Below are 22,376 nucleotides of genomic sequence, written 5' to 3' on the forward strand. Positions count from 1 at the left end.
GTATTTAAGCGACAGCTACACCTGAATATGTGAGAGGAGATGCCGAGGGGGGACTTTTCTCTCTCTCTGTCTGCGCTGCTTGGGGCGTCTCTTTTTTCAGAATCGCCCTAAAATACCCAAGCCCCACCGTGTGGGTGTCGAATTTGGGGTAAAATACTTCTCCCCGGGCTGAGTGTGGTCTGCGATCGAGTTGAATTCCGGCGGGGACCTGGATTCCGTTCATCCACTGCAGCATCCAGCGCGATTGAACGTCGCCTGACGTTGCCTGGTCTGGTGTTGCGGCTACCTGCCAGGAAAAAAGGGTTTTCTTCACCCCCGAGTCTGGGAATTTGGGAATTCGATGTCTTGGTTACATCAATCTGATTTAACTTGGGTGTGCGAGGTGTCCGGAGCGCTTCAAAATCCCCAGCGCTGTGGAAACTCTCCCCAGTCTCCCGTTTTTTGAAGAAAAGCTTACATACTGCTGCGTAATCAAAAGCTAAACCCTGAAATATTCAATTAATACAGCACTTTTTTTCCTCCGTATCCTGCTGCACGTTGTACCTGCTTTATTTCCGCCCCCCAAATAATCGCAGCGCTGGGGGCGAGGCAGCGAACCGCTGAGCCGAGGTTGTTGATCCCGATCTCCGCGTGAGCACCGGGGCGTAAGGGCGAGCTGCGCCCTCCTCACTTGTGTTTTTTTCTTTTCCCCAATCCCTTCCTAAATGACATTAATTCGACATCGTTAATAATGATGACGGATGGAAACGAGCTTCCCCTTCGTTCTCCAATAAATATTTTTGGGTAGCGGGGCCGCACGCGGGTGATTTCTGCCGAGCGATGCATCACTGGGCAAAACCTCCCGTTTGGAGAGCAGGATCCTGGGAGCGGCTGCGGCGAAGGCTTTGCGGATGTCCGGATGGATCCCAGCCGCCGCTCTTCCCTTGTGCCCCGATCTCGCCACGCCGGCAGAGACAGCCCCCAGGCTGGGCAGGCAGGAATTGTCCTTGGCGAAGCCGTGCTGGCTGTCTGGAATCACCTTCATGGGCCTTTATCCTATTAAAAGTGGAATGTTTTCCAGTACAGAGACACCAGCGCTGCCTTTTCTGACTAATTAATCCCCGCTACTCGTGTGTAAATACCAAAAAACCTTCCTGCTTTGGGTCTTTCCACCTTTACCTTCGTCAAACCACCCCCATCGCCCCCGTGGAAGCGGCAATTCTTAATTCTGGATGATCCCGGAGGACTCCGGTCCCCGTTTCCACGCGTTACGGGGGATAATTAGCATCTCTTTAATAGGGGCTCCAGGGGAAAAACAGGCACGCGCCAGCGCTAACCCATCTCCGGAAATGCTTTACGAGGTCTCTTTATGGTGTGTACACAGGGCTTTGTCGCCGCCGGCCCCGGCGCTTTGTGTCTCTCCCCGGGAGGTTTCCCGGCCGGCTCCCTAAGGCACGGAGGATGCGCTGACCCTCGCGCCGCTTCACCCGCTGGGATTTTGGAGCCAGCTTCACGGCGAGTTGCTCGCCGCGCTCGGGGATGCGACGCAGCAGCTTCAGCCCTGGAGCTCTGAGTACGGGGGAAATTCGTTTCATCCCAGGAGTGAATTTGGGGTGGGGAATTTTCGCCTCGCGCGGGTTGTCTGGCTCGGGTTGTGGCTTCGGGATGCGGCTCCAGAAATGGAGGACGGGAGATGTACGAGAGAGAGGGACTCTTGGAGCTGGGATTCAAACTCCACTTTAAACCGATACCAAGCAGGTCTCAAGGAGCGAACGCTGCTCTTCATCCCTTTCCCTTTTTCATCACGCTATACACAAAAAAATAACGCTTAATAACACGGGAGCTGGGAGCAAACCTCTTTTTGGCGTTTTTCAAATGAAAGTGGAAGTGGCACGGTTGCTTTGTTGGTAAATTCTTCTGGCGGGGAGCAGCACATGCTGGGCTGGCCGCCGGGAAGGCTCCGGGTGTAGGTTTTTTTCGTAAGATCAGCTGAACGTCGCCGTCTCGGGTTAGGAGCAAGCCGCTGCGTTTTCCCCGCGGCGATCACCGGAGTCAGCAACTAAAAACAGGCTCAAACGTCACGAATTAAACCTTCACCCAGAATCTGGAGGTCAGGAAGCGTCGGAGGCGCCGTTAGCTGCTGCCGTCGCCTCTCTCGGTTCCCTGTTGCCTGTTGAAGGCGTGGGATGCTTGCGGCACGTGTTGATCCCCGGCTCCTGGCTCAGCAGGGCCAGGATTAAAGGGAGTGCTGGCCACCACAGATTTTGTAGTTACTCTTTTCAGCGGCTGGATTTTCCGGCCGAGCCGCCTTTTCCAGGCTGTTTGTAGATAACACGTCCTGGGGTGGGACCCGTAATGATGCAACTGAACCAGGAATTTCAACGTTACCGCTCGTAGCTCGGCGTTTTCCCTGCCGTAACCGCCCCCAGCTTGGATTACGCCGCTTGGCTTTGCCTTCCCAAACCAAATCCCAGCCGTCCTCTCCTCCTGCGCCCCGGCGGGAGAAACCCCGGCTTTATTTTCCCTGGAAAACGCGGCTTTCTCGTGCCGCAGAGGGTTCAGAAGTCGCCTTTAGGCTGGGGGCGGAGTGAGTCGGCGCGAGTGCCGCCGGGTACGACTGCGAGGAACACGAGATGCCGAAACCGGAGGACGGTGCCGATCCTCTCTGGTTTGTACTTACCCATCGCTCGCCCCCGGGGAGCAGACGTCTCGCTCCACACACGAATCAACGCGGATCGCTGGATTTTTAGCCCTTTCTCATGCGCAACGCTTTTTCTGCTACATTTTTCGCCGCTGATTTTGCGTCTTACCCGAATCGCGCTGGTTTTGGAGTACGCGTGCGAAGCGAGCTGGTCGGTGTGGAGAGCGGAGCAGCAGCGATCCGGTTATCGGAGCAGAAACGGCGTTTAGGATTAAATTCAGTCGCTAATCCACGCGGGCGCCTGCCTCGGCTGCTCCAGCGAGACCGTACCGGCTTCGTTTTGCTGCTGGGGTGTCCTGAACCTCGTGTGTCTTCTGAAAGCAGGGTTCAAGCATTTCTGTCGTCTTGAAATTCTGATAAAGTTGCTGCGGATGGATCCCGCCCCACAGACGTTGCTGTCAGCTGCGTCCGGCTGTCTGCGCGCTAGGAAGAACTGGATTTCATACCCTCAGTTCAACGTCACCGGCTCAGAATCGAAGAAAATCCTTTTGATGGCCGCAGTTCAACGTCGCCAGCTCAAAATCGCCGCCTCAAAAGCGAAGAAAATCCATTTTCCACTTCAGCAGGGCAGGTAGATAACCAAGTAAAGAGTTGAAAAATAAATCTCACCTACAAAATCACTTTTTTACTTGCCAACGCTCATTTCTCAGGGTTTTCTATTTTTAAAGACTGATTTCTAAATCTTTTTCTTTAGGCAGAGGCAAGAGAGGAGGAGCGTTTGGGGCGGCTTAGTGCAACCACTCGCGTTCAGCATCTTTCTCGGTCGCTCCCCTGAGGCGGGGGGGGAGTCGTCGGCAGGTTTCCCCGCTGTGAGGGGTACGAGGAGCTGAATCCTCGGCACGGTTTCTTCTCCAGCCGCTCTCCTCGTGCAGCTCTGCCTCTGATTTCAGTCTTCGGCATCTGCCCTTTGAAGCCAGCCTGAAAGAATCCCAGAATCCCAACATGGCAGGGGTTGGCAGGGACCTCTGTGAGTCACCCAGCCCAACCCCCTGCCCAAGCAGGGTCACCCAGAGCAGGGGGCACAGCACCGCGGCCAGGGGGGCTGGAATATCTCCAGAGAAGGAGACTCCACAGCCTCCCTGGGCAGCCTGGGCCAGGGCTCCGTCACCCTCAGAGGGAAGAAGTTCTTCCTCGGGTTCAGCTGGAGCTTCCTCTGCTCCAGTTTGTGCCCGTTGCCCCTTGTCCTGTCGCTGGGCACCACTGGACAGAGTCTGGCCCCGTCCTCCTGACCCCCCCCCTGCAGACACTGACCGGCATTTCTAAGGTCCCCTCTCAGCCTGCTCTTCTCCAGGCTGAACAAGCCCAGCTCCCTCAGCCTCTCCTCCTAGCAGAGATGCTCCAGTCCCCTCCTCATCCTCGCAGCCCTCCGCTGGACTCTCTCCAGTAGCTCCTCATCTTTCTGGAACTGGGGAGCCCAGAACTGGACCCAGGACTGCAGATGGGGCCTCCCCAGGGCAGAGCAGAGGAGGAGGAGAACCTCCCTGACCTGCTGCCCACACTCCTCTGGATGCACCCCAGGATCCTGTTGCCCTTCTGGGCACCCAGGGCACGCTGCTGGCTCATGGTCACCCTGTCGTCCCCCAGCACTCCCAGTCCCTCTCCGCAGAGCTGCTCCCAGCAGCTCAGCCCCAGCCTGTCCTGGTGCCTGGGGTTGTTCCTCCCCAGGTGCAGGACCCTGCCCTTGCCCTGGTTGAACCTCATCAGGTTCCTCTCTGCCCAGCTCTCCAGCCTGGCCAGGGCTCGCTGGATCCAGCACAGCCTGCCGGTGCATCCACCCCTCCTCCCAGTTTAGCATCATCTGCCCAAATAAAAAGCAGCCGTTTCTTGCATGTACCACCCTCCTCAAGTCGCCAGGAGATTTTTCCCCCCCCCTTAAGATGTCTTTTTCGCCCTCTGACAGCCCGCTGTGCCTTCCCGGTTATTAATTTCTCCTGCTTTTCAGCTGGAAAATATCCCTGCTCTTGTTTCCCCGTGAGCGCTGGCGCCTGCTGCCCTCCCAAACCGGACGTGCCCGCGCTCCCTCCCTCCGTCCCTCGCCAGCCCCCCGTCTCCAGGCTTTGCCCCCATTGCTGCTCTTCCTCCAACGCGTAGAGCGAGGAGTTCCTCTCCTTCCCGCGTCCCAGCCGCTGCCTCGCGCCCAGCCAAGCCGTGGACTGGATTCTCTGGCGATTCCTCAGGGCAGTTCCCATCTCCGGCGTCCTCTGGAGCTGACCTCCTCCCCGGGCCCCGCGGCCGCCTTCCCTTTACCCCAGCAACACGGGGACTTTTCCAGACCCGTTTCTCCATTTTTTTCCCCCCCAAAGAGCCTCTCTGCTCGCCCCCGTCCCCACCTCAGCTGTGGGGTGAAGGAGGAGAGGGCCTTCCGCGGGTCTGGGGCTCCTCCTGGCCTGGCAGTTCCCTCTGCCGGCTCCCGCGCCGCATTGCAGCCCCTTCCCTTCCCCTTCCCTTCCCCTTCCCTTCCCCCCTCGTCCCCAGGGGGGAAAACAGGATGATTATTTTGGCAGGCAGCATTAAAATCACGTGGACCCGGGCGAGCGCAGTCCCGGTGAGTCTGAGCCTCGCGCCGCCAGGCTCGGTCGCAGCGAGCTCGTCCTCCCGCGGCTCGCCTGGAGCTTTGCCTGACGAAGCCGGCACGTTCGTCGCCGTAATCAGCAAAGCGCTTTTCCCGTTTTCTTCCCCCGTTGCCGTGAACGTGGTGGTTTCTGCCGAACGAGAAGGTCCGGTGTGGAGTGGTCAGTCCGGCAATTAGCGGTGAGGTTAACGAAGGCGTTTAGGTCACCGTGTTCCGAGGTGGTGCTACCTGCGGGTTTCCTTCAGCTATAGATTAATTATTCTTAATTATCATTTTCTTAATCTGTGGGTTAAGGTGCATCTACATTTGGGTTTTCTTAAGCCTAAGAAATTAGGAAGACCCGGAAAAAAGGAATTAAGAAAACCCGAATGTGACACTATAGCACGATGCGTAGCACAGATTAGAGTGCAAATCTAATAGAGATTAGGAATTTATAGAGTCTCTAATATATATAATCTATACATTATGTATTGTAGATATCTGTAATAGAAATTATCTATAATATTTAATGTATAGATTGTGTTATAGATTATATTATATAAATTATACATTAGAAATCCAAGGCGTAATATAGATTAAAATAACCTGAATTTAACACTATTTTAAGGTATAGATTAAGAAACCCCAAACATAGCACTACCAGTAGCACAATCAATAATACAGATTAGATTTCCAGTCTAGCAGAGAGGAGATTTCTAGTCTGTAATACAGAGTTCTGATGCAGAATTTAGATACCTGATAGAGATTAGATTTCTAATCTGTAATAGATTTCTGATTTAGCATTTAGATTTCTAATCCAGTAGAGAGGAGATTTCTAATCTGTACTATGGATTTCTGATTTAGCATTTAGATTTCTAATGCAGTAGAGAGATTTCTAATCTGTAATACAGATTTCTGATTTAGCATTTAGATTTCTAATCCAGTGGAGAAGAGGTCTCTAATCTGTAATACAGAGTTCTGATGTATAATTTAGATTTCTCGTCCAGTAGAGAAGAGGTCTCTAATCTGTAATACAGATTTCTGATGTAGAATTTAGATTTCTAATCCAGTAGAGAAGAGGTCTCTAATCTGTACTACAGATTTCTGATCTGTACCGTGGATTAGATTAAGAAAACCCGACCGTGGCACCGTCTTGCTCTGTCGGTTAAGACACCCTAGTGTCGCACGGTCGATACTCCGGATTGGACATCTCCCCTGCCGTAACACGGATTAGGTTTCTAGTCTGGAAGGCGGGTTCGGGTTAGATGAAGAAAGCCCTGGGGTAGCAGCTGCAGCACGGTCATCGCCGATGCCCTCCTGCACACTGAGACCCAGCTTTACGGTCTCCATCCTCCGGCTCTTCTTCCCCATTTTGCTGCTGACTTTTGCCCGCAGAGGAGCCACCCAACCCAGTTCCATTAAACTCCCCGACGAGCTCCTCCCGACCAACAGCTGCACGTTTTCTCCCTTTTTTTCCCTGATATTTTGGCACACAGGTGGGGCGATAACTGAAGAGAGGAGCCGTAACGTGAGTGCCAGGGCAGGGGGGAGAGTCGAAGCGTGGTTTTATTGCGGGAGCGAAGAGCGGTGTAAATGGGTGTATTTCCAGCTAATCCCTTCAAAAAAGGTGGCTAGGGTTTGGAAACGCGAGAGGAGACTGGGAGGATCCCTCCAAAGGAGCAGGGAGACAGTGAAAAATACACAGGGTGAATCAACTAGGTGAAAATAAGAGGGGAAATCTGATCCAACGCTTCACCACCCGGACGGGTGCTTGGAGCTTCACTTTGAAGTGGAAGGGGAAGGAATAAAACCACTGATGAAATACTTTCCCTTCTTTTTTTTTAAAAATAAGAAAAGAACAGCTCCTTGGCTTCCTCTCACAGCCGGCTCTGCGAGAGCTGTTGTGTTACGAGGGAGCGGAAGGAAATGGGGCGGTCGCAGTCCTCGGAATGATGAATTTCTGGAGCGACTTTGCCCGAAAGATGGAAAAACGCCTGGGGAAAGCTCCGACACCGGTGCCGGTTCCCTGTTTTTCCGTAGGTGTCTCGCGCTGGCGGGCATCCGTGGCCGACTCCGCTTCGCTGGGCTGTTGATGTCCATGGAAATACGTTGAATTCTCTGGAGGTTGCCTTCATTCCTGATGCCTCGGGGCGGTGCCTTGGATTAACTGCTTTGTTTGTTTCGTCAGGTCCGGGATCTAAAGGCATTTGTGCCTGAAGCCACGAAGATAGATGGACAAGCCAAGCAACTTCTGACTCGGCATCATTTTCTGGGGCAAAATTATATGGCGATGTATCCTACAAGGTAATGTAGCCCCTCGCGGGGAGCAAAGAGAATTCCTTCCGCTTGGCCCCCGCTTGATAAGGACAGGTTTCTCCCTCGAGAGCTTCCCTTTCGCACGCAACGTGGAGGAATCGGCTAGAAAACCTCCCGTAAAATCCCCCGGGGGAACGACGGGAGCCTGCCGCAGCGATCTGGCCGCCTGAGCGCTGCTTCAGCTCGCTTGGAGCCCTGAAAAGTTAAAACCCAGCATTTCAAGACCCCAAATCTGCTGGTTCGGTGTTGGTTTCAGGCTGGTAAAAGCAACGGGCCACAGCCTTTAAGCAGGGGTTTAAGCCTGGCTGAGGTTCCGCGGGCGCGTGGAAGCAGCTGGGAGACGCGGCGGGTGAAATTGCAGTCTGCTGCATCTCTGGCTGCTCGTCCCTTGCTGCGTTAGGTGCGGAGACCACGTCTGCGCGTCCGGAGCGCGGCCGAGACGCGGGGCTGCTCTGCGGCAGCAGGGTAAGGACCCAGACTCGTGGCCAGGCGCTGGGCGTGAGCGTACACACACCTATATACGCTCATGTACCGACTCGAGGCCGAGCATACGTGTCACTCGAAACTGGTTAACAGCAAGGCTCTCAATTAGTCTCACACGATATGTAGGGGTCTTCTCTAATTAATAACTGCACGTCTTAAGCTTAACGCGTGCTACGTGTGCTCAGCGTTAAATCAGACGAAGGACGCACGGCATGGGGGGGGTCTTTACGCAGGGGAGGGCCCGCACGCCCGGCGAGGGTGGGGATTCACCGTGTGGCGGCTGCTCCTGGCTCCGTGGTGACCCCTTCACGCGGCAGGAGCTTAACGAGACGGACAGGCTGCGTGTGGTGGTTGGAGAGCTCTGGAATGTGCCCTGGGAGAAGGCCGTAGGCTCAGCAGAAATGCCCTTTTTTCCCAAGTTTCTGGTCTTTAGAATGATATTTATATGAGCCACTGAAAGGTTATCTGCCAGGATTATCTACCTAAAGATTATTGACCTAGATTATCAACCTAGATTATCTAGTACTAAAGATTATCGACCAAATGACCTAGTAAAGATTATTGATTTAGATGATGTACCTAGATTGTCTAGTAAAGATCACCAACCTGGGTGATCGACCCAGATGATCTACTTAAAGATCATCCACCTGAATTTTCCACCTAGATTATCTACCTAAATTAGCTACCTAAAGTTGTTATCTGCGAAAGGTTACACACCTAGATTATCTACCAAATAGTGTGAATTAAACGTGGGTTTGCCCGCTGCGTGGTTCAGCTGAAGCATCCCGCGGAAGCTCAGCGTTCAGCTAAAAGACAGGCTTTGGGGTGACGTTGGGGTGAGCTGACCCTTGATGGCGGGATGGGGGCTACTGAGAAGCTGAAAGGAGGTAAATTTGTCAGCCTCCGCTCCTTTAGCTGGAGCTAAAAGTTGGCCAGTGCCAATTTAACGTCTCGTCCCAGTGATGGCGACCCCAGCCCTGGAGCTAAAGCTGGTACCTGCTGAGAGCCAGCAGCGTTTTGGTCGTTAAAGCCTCATCAAGAGGTAACGAAGGGTCTTTATGGAGACCATTGGAGCCCTCGTTGACCACATTAGGCAATAACAGGGATAAAACTCACTCGCTAAGGAGCGGAGACAGCCAGTTGCCTCAGAATATCCTTTCTTACCGCAGGACGCAGAACCCTGACATCGTTTGTTGGGAGGAGACAACGCTGTTGCTCAGCGAGCGGGGCGCAAGGTCTAGTTGCCCGAGCTACTCTGGCCGAATCCGCCCGTGTATTTTTAAGCTGCGCCTTGTACCAAAGCCTGGGGCTGTTGTGAGCTCGTCTCCCTCGTTGTTTTGCAGGGTGTCCGGTGAGGAATGCAATGGGATCAATAGCATGTCGGCGGAGAGCGGCCCTGGAACGAGACTGAGAAATTTGCCGGTAATGGGGGATGGACTAGAAACCACCCAAATGTCTACGACGCAGTCACAGGCTCAGCCCCAACAAGGCAGCGCTGTAGGCGTTAATCCCCCTCCGCCGGAGACCTCCAACCCCAACAAACCCAAGCGACAGACCAACCAGCTGCAGTATCTGCTCAAGGTGGTGCTGAAGACGCTATGGAAACACCAGTTTGCGTGGCCTTTCCAGCAGCCCGTGGACGCCGTCAAGCTGAACCTCCCGGTAAGCAGAGGCCGAGAGATGGGACGATGGTTCTCAGTGGAAGGAGTGAGACCGTTTGGGTCTGGCCTGTGTCTGGCCTTCTCCTGAAATCACGGAATCCATCTTCAGCGGTTGGGCTCGGGGATTTAACTGTTGGGTCATTGACCTAACGGTTGGTCTTGATTGATCTTGAGGGTCTTTTCCAACCTAAATGATTCTACAGTCTTCTAGCAAATAGACACACGAGGAGGAATCTCCCGTGGCTCAGCTGCTGCTTTGCCTTCTAGCACTCTCCTCTTTCCGCCGGGATGCGGAGAAGAAAGTAGGAGTAATCTTTCAGGGGTCGGGGAGGGCGACTCTGCAGTCCTCTGTCCCCAGCCAAGCACCAAAACTTCTTAAGCACCGAAGACGATGAAGCAAATATCTGTCGCCTCGGGCTGTGCCTCGCTGCTTCCTGAAGCCCGGCACAGCCTTTCTGTGCCTCGCTCAACCCCGTGCTTGATCTCCGCTCTTTTATCAGCGGAGTCTTCCGGAGGCTTTCACGGAGCATCCGGGTGCGCAGACGGCCGCTGCGCTTCTCGTACCTTGCAGCGCCGTCGGTAACACACCGGTCGTTTCGTGAGGGAGACCAGTTTGAAGTTAATTAGCAGTAAATGGAGGGGATCGAGTGCACCCTCACTGAGTTTGTAGATGACAGCGAGTTGGGTGGGAGCGTCCGTCTGCTTGAGAAAGCTCTGCAGAGGGATCTGGGTGGGCTGGATCGAGGGGCCAAGGCCGACTCTACGAGATCCAAAGAGACGAGGTGCCGGCCCCTGCACTTGGGTCCCAACAGCCCCACACAGCGCTACAGGCTTGGGGAAGGGTGGCTGGAGAGCTGCCCGGCAGAAAAGGACCAGGGGTGTTGGCCAGTATGGGCCAGCAGTGTGCCCAGGTGGCCAAGGCGGCCAACAGCATCCAGGCTTGTGTCCGGAATCGTGTGGCCAGGACTAGGGAAGGGATCGTCCCCCGTACTCGGCACGGGTGAGGCCGCACCTCGAATACTGCATTTGGTTTCAGGCCCCTCACTAGAAGAAAGACATTGAGGGGCTGGAGCGTGTCCAGAGAAGAGGAACGGAGCTGGTGAAGGGTCTGGAGGGCAAGGAGAAATGTCAGAGCAAGGGGCAGGGTCTGGAGAACTTGGGAGCAGGATCTGGAGAGCAAAGGGCAGGGCCTGGAGAACTTGGGAGCAGGGTTTGGAGAGCAGGGCCTAGAGAATTTAGGAGCAGGTCTGGAGAGCAAGGGGCAGGGTCTGGAGAACTTGGGAGCAGGGTTTGGAGAGCAAGGGGCAGGGTCTGGAGAACTTGGGAGCAGGGTCTGGAGAGCAAGGGGCAGGGTCTGGAGAACTTGGGAGCAGGGTTTGGAGAGCAGGGCCTAGAGAATTTAGGAGCAGGTTTGGAGAACTTGGGAGCAGGGTCTGGAGAACTTAAGAGTAGGATTTGGAGAGAAAGGAGAAGGGTCTGGAGAACCGTGGGAGCCGGGTCTGGAGAACTTAGGAGGAGTGGCGGAAGGAACTTGAGATTGTTTAGTCTGGAGAAAAGGAGGACGAGGGGAGATCTTGCCACTCTCTACAGCTACCTGGAAGGAAGTTGTAGCGAGGTGGATGTCGGGCTCTTCTCGCAAGTGACAGCACAAGAGGAGATGGCCTCAAGTTGCTCCAGGGGAGGTTCCGATTGGACATTAGGGAAAATTTCTTCACCGGAAGGGTTGTCCAACACGGGAACGGGCTGCCCGGGGCAGCGTCACCATCCCTGCAGGGATGGAAGAGACCTGTGGAGGTGGTGCCTGGGGACGTGGGTGAGCGGTGGACTTGGCAGCGTGAGGTGAACGGTTGGACTCGATGGTCTGAAAGGTAATTTCCAGCCTAAAGGAATCTATAAATCAGCACAGAAAGCACGGCCGCGCCGCCGCTCGCCGGTGTCCTGCGGCACAGCCCTTCCCGTGGCCCGCTCCCTGCCTCCGCCCAGGCACCCTCGCCACGAGGAGTCGGAGTCAAACCCCAGGAGCCGGCAGAAATCGTAGCGTCATTTAGAGATCGTTAATTACAGTAATTGCAGCGACACCTCCTCTGCTGCACGCCTGGTTTAGACCCTTCTGGCTCCCGCCGGGAGAGATTTGTTCCCTCCCTCCCTCGAGAGAGACGTTTCCGCTTCCCTTGGCTGTTTCACCTTGAAGATTTAGTTCTGAATTTAAGATTTAGCTCTAAATATGTAATCCATTACCCGAGCGTTAGGCTGCTTCGTTTCTTCACGGCAGGAACGAGCTCCCCGTTGCACGGGGACAGCGCCGGTTCTGTAGCAACGGCTCTTCCAGCCCTCCCCCCCCTCCCGGTTCTATAGCAATGGCTCTTCCAGCCCTATATTTTTCTATTTTTCCCCCTAAAAATAGAAACCCCTTCTTTTGAGTTAATCCGGATGCGTTTCAGGGGTTGTAGTAAGTCGGATTTCCCCGCTTCTCCTCCTGTCACAGCGTTCGACCAGCGACCTCCTGCGAAGGATCATTCATTTCCCCACAAGATTTAGGAATTACTCGGCTTTAAGACCAACCGAAAACCCAGAATCGGGCAATTTTGGGTGCCTCTGGGGTTAAATTACTCCTCCATCAAAGGTTTATCCTCCTGTTTAATTAAAAATCCTGGCTGAGAGGCTGCTGGGGACTGAGTCTGGCGGCTGAGTATCTGCTGGGCTTGGAAGATCCCACCCAGGTGGGTCTGGGGATGGGACGGAGGAATCCTGGTCCTTAACCCCTGTGCAGACACGTACTTGGCTGAGTTAAATTACTCCTCCACCAAAAGTTTATCCTCCTTTTTAATTAAAAATCCCGGCTGAGAGGCTGCTGGGGACTGAGTCTGGCGGCTGAGTATCTGCTGGGCTTGGAAGATCCCACCCAGGTGGGTCTGGGGATGGGACGGAGGAATCCCGGTTCTTAACCCCGGTGCAAACACGTACTTGGCTGAGCTTTTAGTTCCCCCCGCTGACGTCTCCCTCTTTGCTTTCTGCAGGATTATTATAAGATAATTAAAACTCCGATGGATATGGGAACAATAAAGAAACGCTTGGAGAATAACTACTACTGGAACGCTCAAGAATGTATCCAGGATTTTAACACGATGTTTACAAACTGCTACATCTACAATAAGGTAGGAAAAGTTCCCAAATTTGTAGGGTTTTTTTTTCCAAGGGAAATGTTCCACGTCCTCGTTGGACCAGCGCGGAAACGCAGGCGTCGCTGGTTCGAACGGTCGTTCAGAGGAACGGCCGCCGAGATCAGCTTCTGCGGGAAGACAGGCGGGATCGACGCGCTGGGAGCTCAGGCGCGTCGGGCTTCTGCCGAGGAGCGCGGCGCGGGCGCAGCTGCCTTCCCTCCCGGGAGAATTCTTTGTGGATATCATCAGTCTAGACATAGTTCCTCTTTTTAGACATAGTTCCTTTTTTTCTTTTCCTTTCTTAAAGGAGGTTTTTAAGATTTTCTTGGGGTCTGACTTGAGGAGAGCCATGAACGTTACCAAATACTTGGGGAGTAGATCTGGGCTTCGTATTTTCTCTGGCTTCGTTGAGGAGCCGACTTAAGGCTGGTTTGAAAGTCTGAAATCTCGTAGGGGAAAAAAAATCAGGGATATACGGCACGTTGGGTTCGTCGTGCCTGACCCTGACCTCCTCGTAGCAGATTCCCCTACAGACGGTGAGAAACATCCCAGAAACCGTTTTAGGAAGAGTTGTGCAACCGCCTGGGGACGGGAAGGAACATCCAGAGGGGTGAGGAGCGTCCCACGGCGTTTCCGCAAGTGATGGCGGTGGTGGGACGGTGGCCTGTGTCCACCAAAACCGAGGGGTTGTGGTGGAGCTTGGAGAGTTGGAGAAGGTTCTCGGAGGTGGTACTGAGCTCAAGGCACTCGCTTGCAGAATCACACGATGGTCGGGGTTGGCAGGGCCCTCTGGGGTCCCCCAGTGCCACCCCCTGCCCAAGCAGGGTCACCCAGAGCAGGGGGCACAGCACCACGTCCAGGCGGGGCTGGAGTATCTCCAGAGAAGGAGACTCCCCAGCCCCTCTGGGCAGCCTGGGCCAGGGCTCCGTCACCCTCAGAGGGAAGAAGTTCTTCCTCGGGTTCAGCTGGAGCTTCCTCTGCCCCAGTTTGTGCCCGTTGCCCCTTGTCCTGTCGCTGGGCACCACTGGACAGAGTCTGGCCCCGTCCTCCTGACCCCCCCCCTGCAGACACTGACCGGCATTTCTAAGGTCCCCTCTCAGCCTTCTCTTCTCCAGGCTGAACAAGCCCAGCTCCCTCAGCCTCTCCTCGGAGCAGAGATGCTCCAGTCCCCTCCTCATCCTCGCAGCCCTGCGCTGGACTCTCTCCAGTAGCTCCTCACGTTTCTTGAAGTGGAGAGCCCAGCACTGGACCCAGCACTGCAGATGGGACCTCCCCAGGGCAGAGCAGAGGGGGAGGAGAACCTCCCTGACCTGCTGCCCACACTCCTCTTGATGCACCCCAGGATCCCGTTGCCCTTCTTGGCACCCAGGGCACGCTGCTGGCTCATGGTCACCCTGTCGTCCCCCAGCACTCCCAGTCCCTCCCCGCAGAGCTGCTCCCAGCAGCTCAGCCCCAGCCTGTCCTGGTGCCTGGGGTTGTTCCTCCCCAGGTGCAGGACCCTGCCCTTGCCCTGGTTGAACCTCATCAGGTTCCTCTCTGCCCAGCTCTCCAGCCTGGCCAGGGCTCGCTGGATCCAGCTCAGCCTGCTGGTGCATCCACCCCTCCTCCCAGCTTTGTGCTTGGCATCTTCTTAAGGAGCAAAAGGACCTCACGAAGGGTTTTCTGCCATCCTCGAAGTCAACGAGACACGGTCACGGCCTCAGCCTTCTCTCCAGCCTTTTCCTTCCCTGACCACCTCCACCCTTCCACCGCTTGCCCGAGCGTTTTCGTTTCCTATTCAGTTGCTTCTCATTTCTCACGGCGCTTTTCTCTGCGTCCCCCTTGCCTCCCCCTCGCGTGCTTTGACCTTTTTTTTTTCCCTTCTTCCTCTCAGGAGTGTTGCGTAAGACCTTCCTAGTTCGTTCCAAATAATTGGTCCTCAGCAGTTTTGGTCCTTCAAAACCATCTCCTTGGCCGTTGCCCTTCCTGGTTGGAGCCAGCACGAAGTAGCTGGAATGAGGATGGGCTCTTAGACGCTTCACATTGCTCATCTGCGCCTTAAAATCTTCTGCCTTGTTATCCCACCACGGTGCCTTCCCCCTGCCGGGTTCTCCCTGCTCTCCCCTGTCCTCCCTGATCTTCACGGGTCTCCTCCAAGCTGGAAGGCAGAGCATCTAAGCTAAGGACACCTCTCTGTGGACCTCACAAAGCCGGGCAGGTCTGGGCGTGCCATCCGATGGGCCAGCGTGGTTTGAACCATCCTCGTGCCGATGGCAGAGCCGGAGCTGCCTTCTCTTGGCCATCACCGTGTCGTGACGGCGACGGCCGTTGGTTTGCGGTCTTCGCGTCGATCTGGGCGTCAAGCCGGACTCTTGTTCTGCTGCTGCCTGCCCTTCTCTCTTTGCCAAATTTTGTTACTGTCCACAGAACAACTTCAGCCCTGCGTATCCCGCGTCTCTGCTCACGCACGCTGCTGCTGGGTGCCCCTGGGCGGAAGATCTCACCCTCTCTAGGTGTCCTCCTCTCTGCCTTCCTTCACCTTTGCAAGTCCCGGCTTCTCCTCCAGGGCTGTAAGCACCGTTTGGTGCCCTCCTCTCCTTTGGGCAACAAGAAAAAGATCCCAGCAGTCAACTTACTCCTTCAAAACCTCCTTTCTCGGGGAGGAAATTCCCTTGCGAGCCCGTGCCGAGCTCTTCTTACCCCTGATGCTCCGTGGCGAGACCTCTTCCACGAGACCCACCAAGTCAGGGGGACCTCGCGTGGTGGAAACGACCGGCCGGCGTTAATCCAGCTCTTTTCTTCCCCCCTCCCTCTGTTTTCCTCCCTCCCTTCATTCGGAAAACAGCCTTTGCCGCGTGCAGGTGACACCCTGTGTGGGGTTGTTCTCCGACACGTCTCCTGGGCGACGTCCCTTGCCCGTCGCCTGATCTTACCTCGAAAATAGGAGGGCTTTGGGGCGACGACTTGTCCGTGCGTTGGGCGCTTGGGCCGGGATCCCGTATGCCTTTCCGCTGTGCCGTAACGGGAAGAGCGGCGCTAGGGAGGGTGAAAAGATGAAGCCCTCTCTGTGGAAATACTGAAATTGTGTATGAGTATTTATATAAAAGACACTATAATTTCATATAAGCTTCGCCTGATTTATGGTATCTGTTTTCCCTCCAGCCAGGGGATGACATAGTCTTAATGGCGGAAGCTCTAGAAAAGCTTTTCCTGCAGAAAATCTCCGAAATGACCCAGGAGGAGACGGAAATCGTTATAGCCCAGACGAAAGGGAGAGGCCGCGCCAGGAAGGAAGCAGGTACGGCGCTTACGTGCTCGGACAACGCTCGCATTTGAGCCGCGCTCGGCTTCGCGCGGCGTCTTGGCGGCGAACCCTGGGCTTGGTTTCATCCTGCGGAAACCGGGATGTTAATTAAACCCGGCCGCCCTTCCGCGGCATTGCCGTGGTCGGCGGTGTTCTCTGCGCCTCGCTCTATTGCGTGGAGCATCCAGAATTGGGTGGGAAGGAGGGCGGCTGCTTCGCGCCCTCGAGTTACCCGCGTGAGGCTCTCTGCGGTGAACGGCAGGGCGAGGTGAGGTCTTCAGAGCCCCTCGTCCGCGGCGTCTGGGCATCGTTTCTGGGGGAGGAGGAGCGCTGGGGCCGGGCGTTGCGGTAAACGCAGCGCTGCGAAGGCGCGTGGCGTGCCAGCGTCGGGCGAACGTCGTCGTTTTTGGCTTTTCCTTGGAGGTAAAAGGCTGAGAGCGATCAATACAAGTGTTTAATTTCTGCCGTCGGGGAGCTGAGACGATGAAATACCCCTCACGATACTGCAAGGGCATTAAAAAACCATTAAAAAGCCGCAGGAATTCCGGCGTTTCAGAGCTCCTCAAGTTTCACAGCCGCTCTTCGCGTCCTCCCGGATGGGTTCGGTGCCGTAAAACACCCGCGTTGTGTTCGAAGAGCGTTGGCAGGACCGGTGGCAGCGCGACGGCTGCGGGGCCGACAGGGGAATCCCGGCGTGGAGAGCGCCTGCAGACGGAGCCGGGCGTCGCAGCCCCCGCCGTCCTCCGTCGCAGCCCCTTCCAGCTACGGTTTCCGCACCTCGTGGATTCGTTTCGCGGCGGCTGGCGACAGATCGTCGTGCTTGGCGAGCTCGCCGTCCCTCGAAAGGAGGCGTTGCCCCGAGCGAGGTGGAACACCGCTCCCCCAAGATGAATTCACTGACCCGTGCTCACCAGAATCCCACCTGAGCCTTTCATTTTTGGGGCCGAACCAATTAATTTACCCTTTCTTGCCCTTTTTCAGGGCTGAAGCAGCAACCTGCAGGCTTCAGGCTCTGCCCAAAGTTGAACCGCAGCGTTTTGAACCCCATTGAAGGTTAGAAATACGTAAAACGATGTTCTGTGTTTATGTCTGTTGGTACCTGACGACTTTCTGTCAGTGATGGAGGCTGTTTTGTGAAGCTTTGCTGGCGGATTAGCAGTTTATAGGATCAAAAAGTACCATTATTCCCAGTTAATCCAGTCCTCACTCTGCTGTGGAACATACAGGCGCAGCTCAACCACCGATTCATGGATTTATGGTCTGTCTTCATAGGAGAACATTAATATAGAGTTAAAAAAATCTTTGCTGGCACTTTAGAGAAGGAAGTGCGTTCATTAGCTGCCAAGTTAACGATTTCCTCAATAACTTTACGGTCTGAACTCTGCAGCGCCGTCTCCTCTTTAAATAACTTTGTTATGTTGGAGGCTCCCGTTTTTAAATCTCTGTTCGCCCTAATAGTCGCGTTCTTTTGCTGTAAGGAATATTTTTTCCCATCTCTTAGTCCTCCTTTACAGCTCTTCTGTGAACCCGCTCTGGTTTTTCACGTCAGTAACCGCGCGCACCATAGCTGGACGGAGCTGCGACTGCTGCTAGAGGTAAAACACCCGGCTGAGTCCCCTGCGTGTAGCTCAGAAAATTCTGTTAGCTCCATTTTGGGGGGATAACAGCCGTTCCCCAGGCTTGCCGTCAGCTGCCGACACCGTCGGATCACAGAATCCCAGCATGGTCGGGGCTGGCAGGGCCCTCTGGGGTCCCCCAGTGCCACCCCCTGCCCAAGCAGGGTCACCCAGAGCAGGGGGCACAGCACCGCGGCCAGGGAGGCTGGAATATCTCCAGAGAAGGAGACTCCACAGCCTCCCTGGGCAGCCTGGGCCAGGGCTCCGGCACCCTCAGAGGAAGAAATTCTTCCTCGGGTTCAGCTGGAGCTTCCTCTGCCCCAGTTTGTGCCCGTTGCCCCTTGTCCTGTCGCTGGGCACCACTGGACAGAGCTTGGCCCCGTCCTCCTGACCCCCCCCCTGCAGACACTGACCGGCATTTCTAAGGTCCCCTCTCAGCCTTCTCTTCTCCAGGCTGAACAAGCCCAGCTCCCTCAGCCTCTCCTCGGAGCAGAGATGCTCCAGTGCCCTCCTCATCCTCGCAGCCCTGCGCTGGGCTCTCTCCAGCAGCTCCTCATCTTTCTTGAACTGGGGAGCCCAGCACTGGACCCAGCACTGCAGATGGGGCCTCCCCAGGGCAGAGCAGAGGGGGAGGAGAACCTCCCTGACCTGCTGCCCACACTCCTCTGGATGCACCCCAGGATCCCGTTGCCCTTCTTGGCACTCAGGGCACGCTGCTGGCTCAGGGTCACCCTGTCGTCCCCCAGCTCTCCCAGTCCCTCCCCGCAGAGCTGCTCCCAGCAGGTCAGCCCCAGCCTGTCCTGGTGCCTGGGGTTGTTCCTCCCCAGGTGCAGGACCCTGCCCTTGCCCTGGTTGAACCTCATCAGGTTCCTCTCTGCCCAGCTCTCCAGCCTGGCCAGGGCTCGCTGGATCCAGCTCAGCCTGCCGGTGCATCCACCCCTCCTCCCAGTTTGGTGTCATCAGCAAACTGGCTGAGGGTACACTCTAACTCTTCATCCAGGTCATTGATGAAGAAGTTGAACAAGACTGGATCGTTGGTCAAAGGGTTGAGAACATCCTGGCCGAGGCTTGATCTCAACAGCACCTCATCAGCTTCATCCGCTTTTGAGATCCCCTGCTTAATTTAAAACATCTTTTGCCGTGTTCTTGTGTCATTCTCGTTTATTTAACCCAAACGCTGGGTGATGCCAAGGGAAATGTCACGTGCGGCAGCATCCCAGAGCTTGTGTCACCAAAACAAAGCGGCTTCGACTGTGTTTGCTGCCTGCGAGCTGGCGTCAGCGTCCCGCACCCCTTCCTCACGGCTCTGCCCCTCTCAGCCTTGGGCTGGACGTGCTGCGATCCCGCCAGGTGATTTTACCGGAGAATCAACAGGGGATGGCGGGCGAGCTGGAGAGTCGACCCCTGAAGGGTTTGGGGACCAGTTGTCAGGGTAACGGGGGAAAAATCTTGACTTTGGTAGTTGCAGTTGAAAGTCGTCAGTGGCTGTTGGAAGAGAAAACCTTTCTGTGCTGCCACCACCCAGAGAGCGAGCGCCGATGGAGAGCAGCGACGTTCACTGCATCCCCCCGAGCCTTCCCCGATCGGTGACCGACAGTCGTCAGCTTTCTGCGTGGGGGACTTCCCTTCCGGACCAGCTTCTCATCTCGAACACCGAAGAACAAAGAAAGGGCGTCGTGAAGCCAAACCTCTCGAACCACGGGAATTATTTGGGCTTCATTTGCTTCTCCCTTGGCAGCTTTTCGCCGTCCTGCGTCTCTCTCCGTTCCAGGGCTGCGCGTGGGTCCGCGCGTGTTTTGCTTGCGGGGCTCTACTTCCCCTTCTCTCCTTTCAGCTTCGTGAAACCCAGGTTTTGAAGCACCAACAGACCCAACTGATGCTTTTTTCCTGTGCATGACCAAGTCGTGATTACCTGTAGCTGAGATTTTTGTGATTTCTAATTTTTTTTAGCCACTGTCCTGAATCTTCCAGTCCTGTGTCCAGGGAGAAGCTCTCCTTGGTTAGAAAATTACTGACCGTCACCTTTCTCAGTGTCTCTTTGAAGGAGAAGCGACAAGGTCGCTCGTAGAGAAGATCTTTTTACCTACACGGCGTAGAAACTCAGCTCTCCTTTCCTCTGCCGCGGCCCTACAGCGTACACAGCGCGTGGGTGCTGAGCTGGTGCCCCTCCAGCTCCGGGAGCAGTGACCAGCTCGCCGAAGGGGGCCGTAGGTTCATCCAGAAACCCTGTGTCACGCACCCAGTGCTTCTCTGTTGTGATTTACTGCATAGAATATTAATAGAGTGGAATAATACAGCAGGAGAATAGAATAATATATTCACTTTATATTTACTATCTGGAATATCTATTTGGGGACCTGCAAGATCATTTTCCTTTTCCCGCCTGCTGCCAGTTCTTACGGTGCAGTAGATAATAACAAATACATATATATATAAAAGTAATAATAGCACATAGCAATAAAAAAAGCACATAATAACTGATTTGGGGTTAAAAGGCTGAAAACCAGGTGTGATGCTGGCTGGAAAGCTTTGCTGCAAAAACCCCACGGGTTTCTAGGGGAAATCTCAAGGTGTGAGGTCGGAGGTGAAAGGTGTCGGCTTTGCCTGAGCGATGCAGAGCTGCTTCATGGTCCCAGGAGGACCTCCGTGATCCCAGGAGCACCCCCACTATCCCAGCAGGACCCACAAGATCCCAGCAGGACCCTCACGATCCCAGCCACAACCCCCGGGATCCCAGCAGGATCATGAGATCCCAGGAGGACCCCGCAATCCCAGCAAGACCACAAGATCCCAGCCAGGACCCGTGGGATCCCAGCATGACCCGTGGGATCCCAGCACGACCCCTGCCATCCCAGGAGGACCATGGGATTCTAGCAGGACCCCTGGGATCCCAGGAGGACCATGGGATCCCAGCATGACCCGCAGGATCCCAGCAGGACCCGCGGGGTCACATCAGGACCATGAGATCCCAGCAGGACCATGGGAATCCCAGCACGACCCCCGCGATCCCAGCAGGATCCCCACCGTCCCAGCAGACCAGAGGATCCCCAGCCAGAACCATGGGATCTCAGCCAGGACCACTTCCATCCCAGCAGGACCCCCAGGATCCCAGGAGGACCCCCACGATCCCAGCAGGACCACCAGGATCCCAGCCAGGACCATGGGATCCCAGCAGGACCCCCAGGATCCCAGCAGGACTTGCGGGATCCCAGCATGACCCCAGAGATCCCAGGAGGACCCCCAGGATCCCAGGAGGACCCCTGCGGTCCCAGCCAGAACCGTGGGATCCCAGCAGGACCCCCGGGATCCCAGCAGGACCCCGGCAGTCCCTCCAGCTGTCGTTTTGCAGGGAGAACGGGATGAAAACTCCCGATTTTATTCCCTTGCCAGGTCGCCGTTTCGTTTTTAGCGGCAGCAAGCTCGCCGGCGGTCGCGGTCGAGCGTCTCTTGACACGCGACATCGTTTAGTGGGGTTGCAGTAATTTTGGCAATAATTCCAATCGTTTTGGGGCGGGATTCTCGGAAGAGGGGTTGGACAGCCCGCAAGGCAGGGCGCCTGGCTAACGTGTGGCGCTCGGGGGAGTCTCCTTGCTGAGAGCGCGGTGAAAGAGCAGCCAAAACCCAGTCGGTGCAGCCGGGGAGGGGAGCACGGGCGCAGACCCAGCGGTGGGTTCTCTCTCTCCTCCGGGTGCCCGTAAGGAATATTCCCCATGTTTTAAAAAATACCGAGCTCTCCGCTTGCCGAAGAGAGAAATCTGGTGATCGCTAACGAGGGGACGCTGGCTGTCTGACGGAAGGTGCTCCTGCGGTACGTGCTGCTCCCAAACCTTCTCTGGATTGATCTCCGTCTCGAAGGTCTGCTGGAAGCGTGGTGGCGTGTCCCAGCGTCACCCAAGCTTTGTGGCATTCCCCTTCGGAGGGCGTTTCTCCGTGCCGGAAAGTTCGGAATCCTACAATCATTGCGGTTGGCAAAGACCTCAAAGATCATCAAGTCCAACCGTCAGCCCAACACCGCCGTGCCGGCTAAACCACGGCCTGAAAAGAAGCTTGGGGAGAGCTTTGCCCTGCAAAGCAGCAGCAGCTCCAGCAAGGAGGTGACATCCCCAGCGCCGAGGACAGCCCCGACGATTCCAACCTCGTGTCCCAACCTCTACGGTTGCTCCGTGTTGGAAATCGCTTAACGAGGACCTCGCTCTGCAGCCGTCGGGAGAGATTTCCACCGGACAGCGGGACCTGCGATGACTGAAGCCGTTGAGAATTAAGAAAGTCGTGTTGGTAATGGAGCACAAAATTGCTCCCAAAGGAAGAGGTGCCCAGTTTTGGCTCCAAAATGATGAAAATCAAGAACCATTGCCTAGGAAAAGGGGGAGGCAAGGAAAGACGCGCTCGAGTCCTTGCCCTGCCTGTGAGAGATCTTGCATGAAGGGACGGGGAGGAGAGGAGGACGCCTTTGGCCTGAGCTCGGTCTTTTTCCGGACGGGTTTTGCCACAGGTAGGTATGGAGCTTCGTCACCGTTTCGCCTAGCGAGCCCTAAAAATAATCCTCGGGAAGGAAAACGTGGCGAGTGTTTGTCCCCGACCGGTTGCTCAGGAGCGGGAGCCGACAGATATTAATTATCCAATGA

General features: G+C 55.5%; 1 protein-coding gene across 10 annotated transcripts in view; it reads left to right on the forward strand.

Annotated features, from left to right (window-relative positions):
* BRD4 (bromodomain containing 4) overlaps positions 1-22,376 on the forward strand; it is an 81,175-nt gene that overhangs the window by 25,012 nt on the left and 33,787 nt on the right. For 7 of the 10 annotated variants that reach the window (XM_075446029.1, XM_075446022.1, XM_075446027.1 and 4 more), the window contains 5 exons: positions 7,420-7,535; positions 9,374-9,692; positions 12,709-12,846; positions 15,994-16,129; positions 17,117-17,188. In XM_075446029.1, the coding sequence (XP_075302144.1) occupies positions 7,516-7,535; positions 9,374-9,692; positions 12,709-12,846; positions 15,994-16,129; positions 17,117-17,188 (685 nt within the window). In that variant the 5' untranslated portion in view covers positions 7,420-7,515. Of the gene's footprint in view, positions 1-7,419; positions 7,536-9,373; positions 9,693-12,708; positions 12,847-15,993; positions 16,130-17,116; positions 17,189-19,792; positions 22,244-22,376 lie in introns of those variants that run through there. The other 3 variants (XM_075446031.1, XM_075446030.1, XM_075446032.1) reach the window with 2 other exon arrangements.

Source organism: Opisthocomus hoazin, chromosome 35, assembly GCF_030867145.1.
Source record: "Opisthocomus hoazin isolate bOpiHoa1 chromosome 35, bOpiHoa1.hap1, whole genome shotgun sequence".
In the NCBI taxonomy this organism is placed as follows: domain Eukaryota; kingdom Metazoa; phylum Chordata; class Aves; order Opisthocomiformes; family Opisthocomidae; genus Opisthocomus; species Opisthocomus hoazin.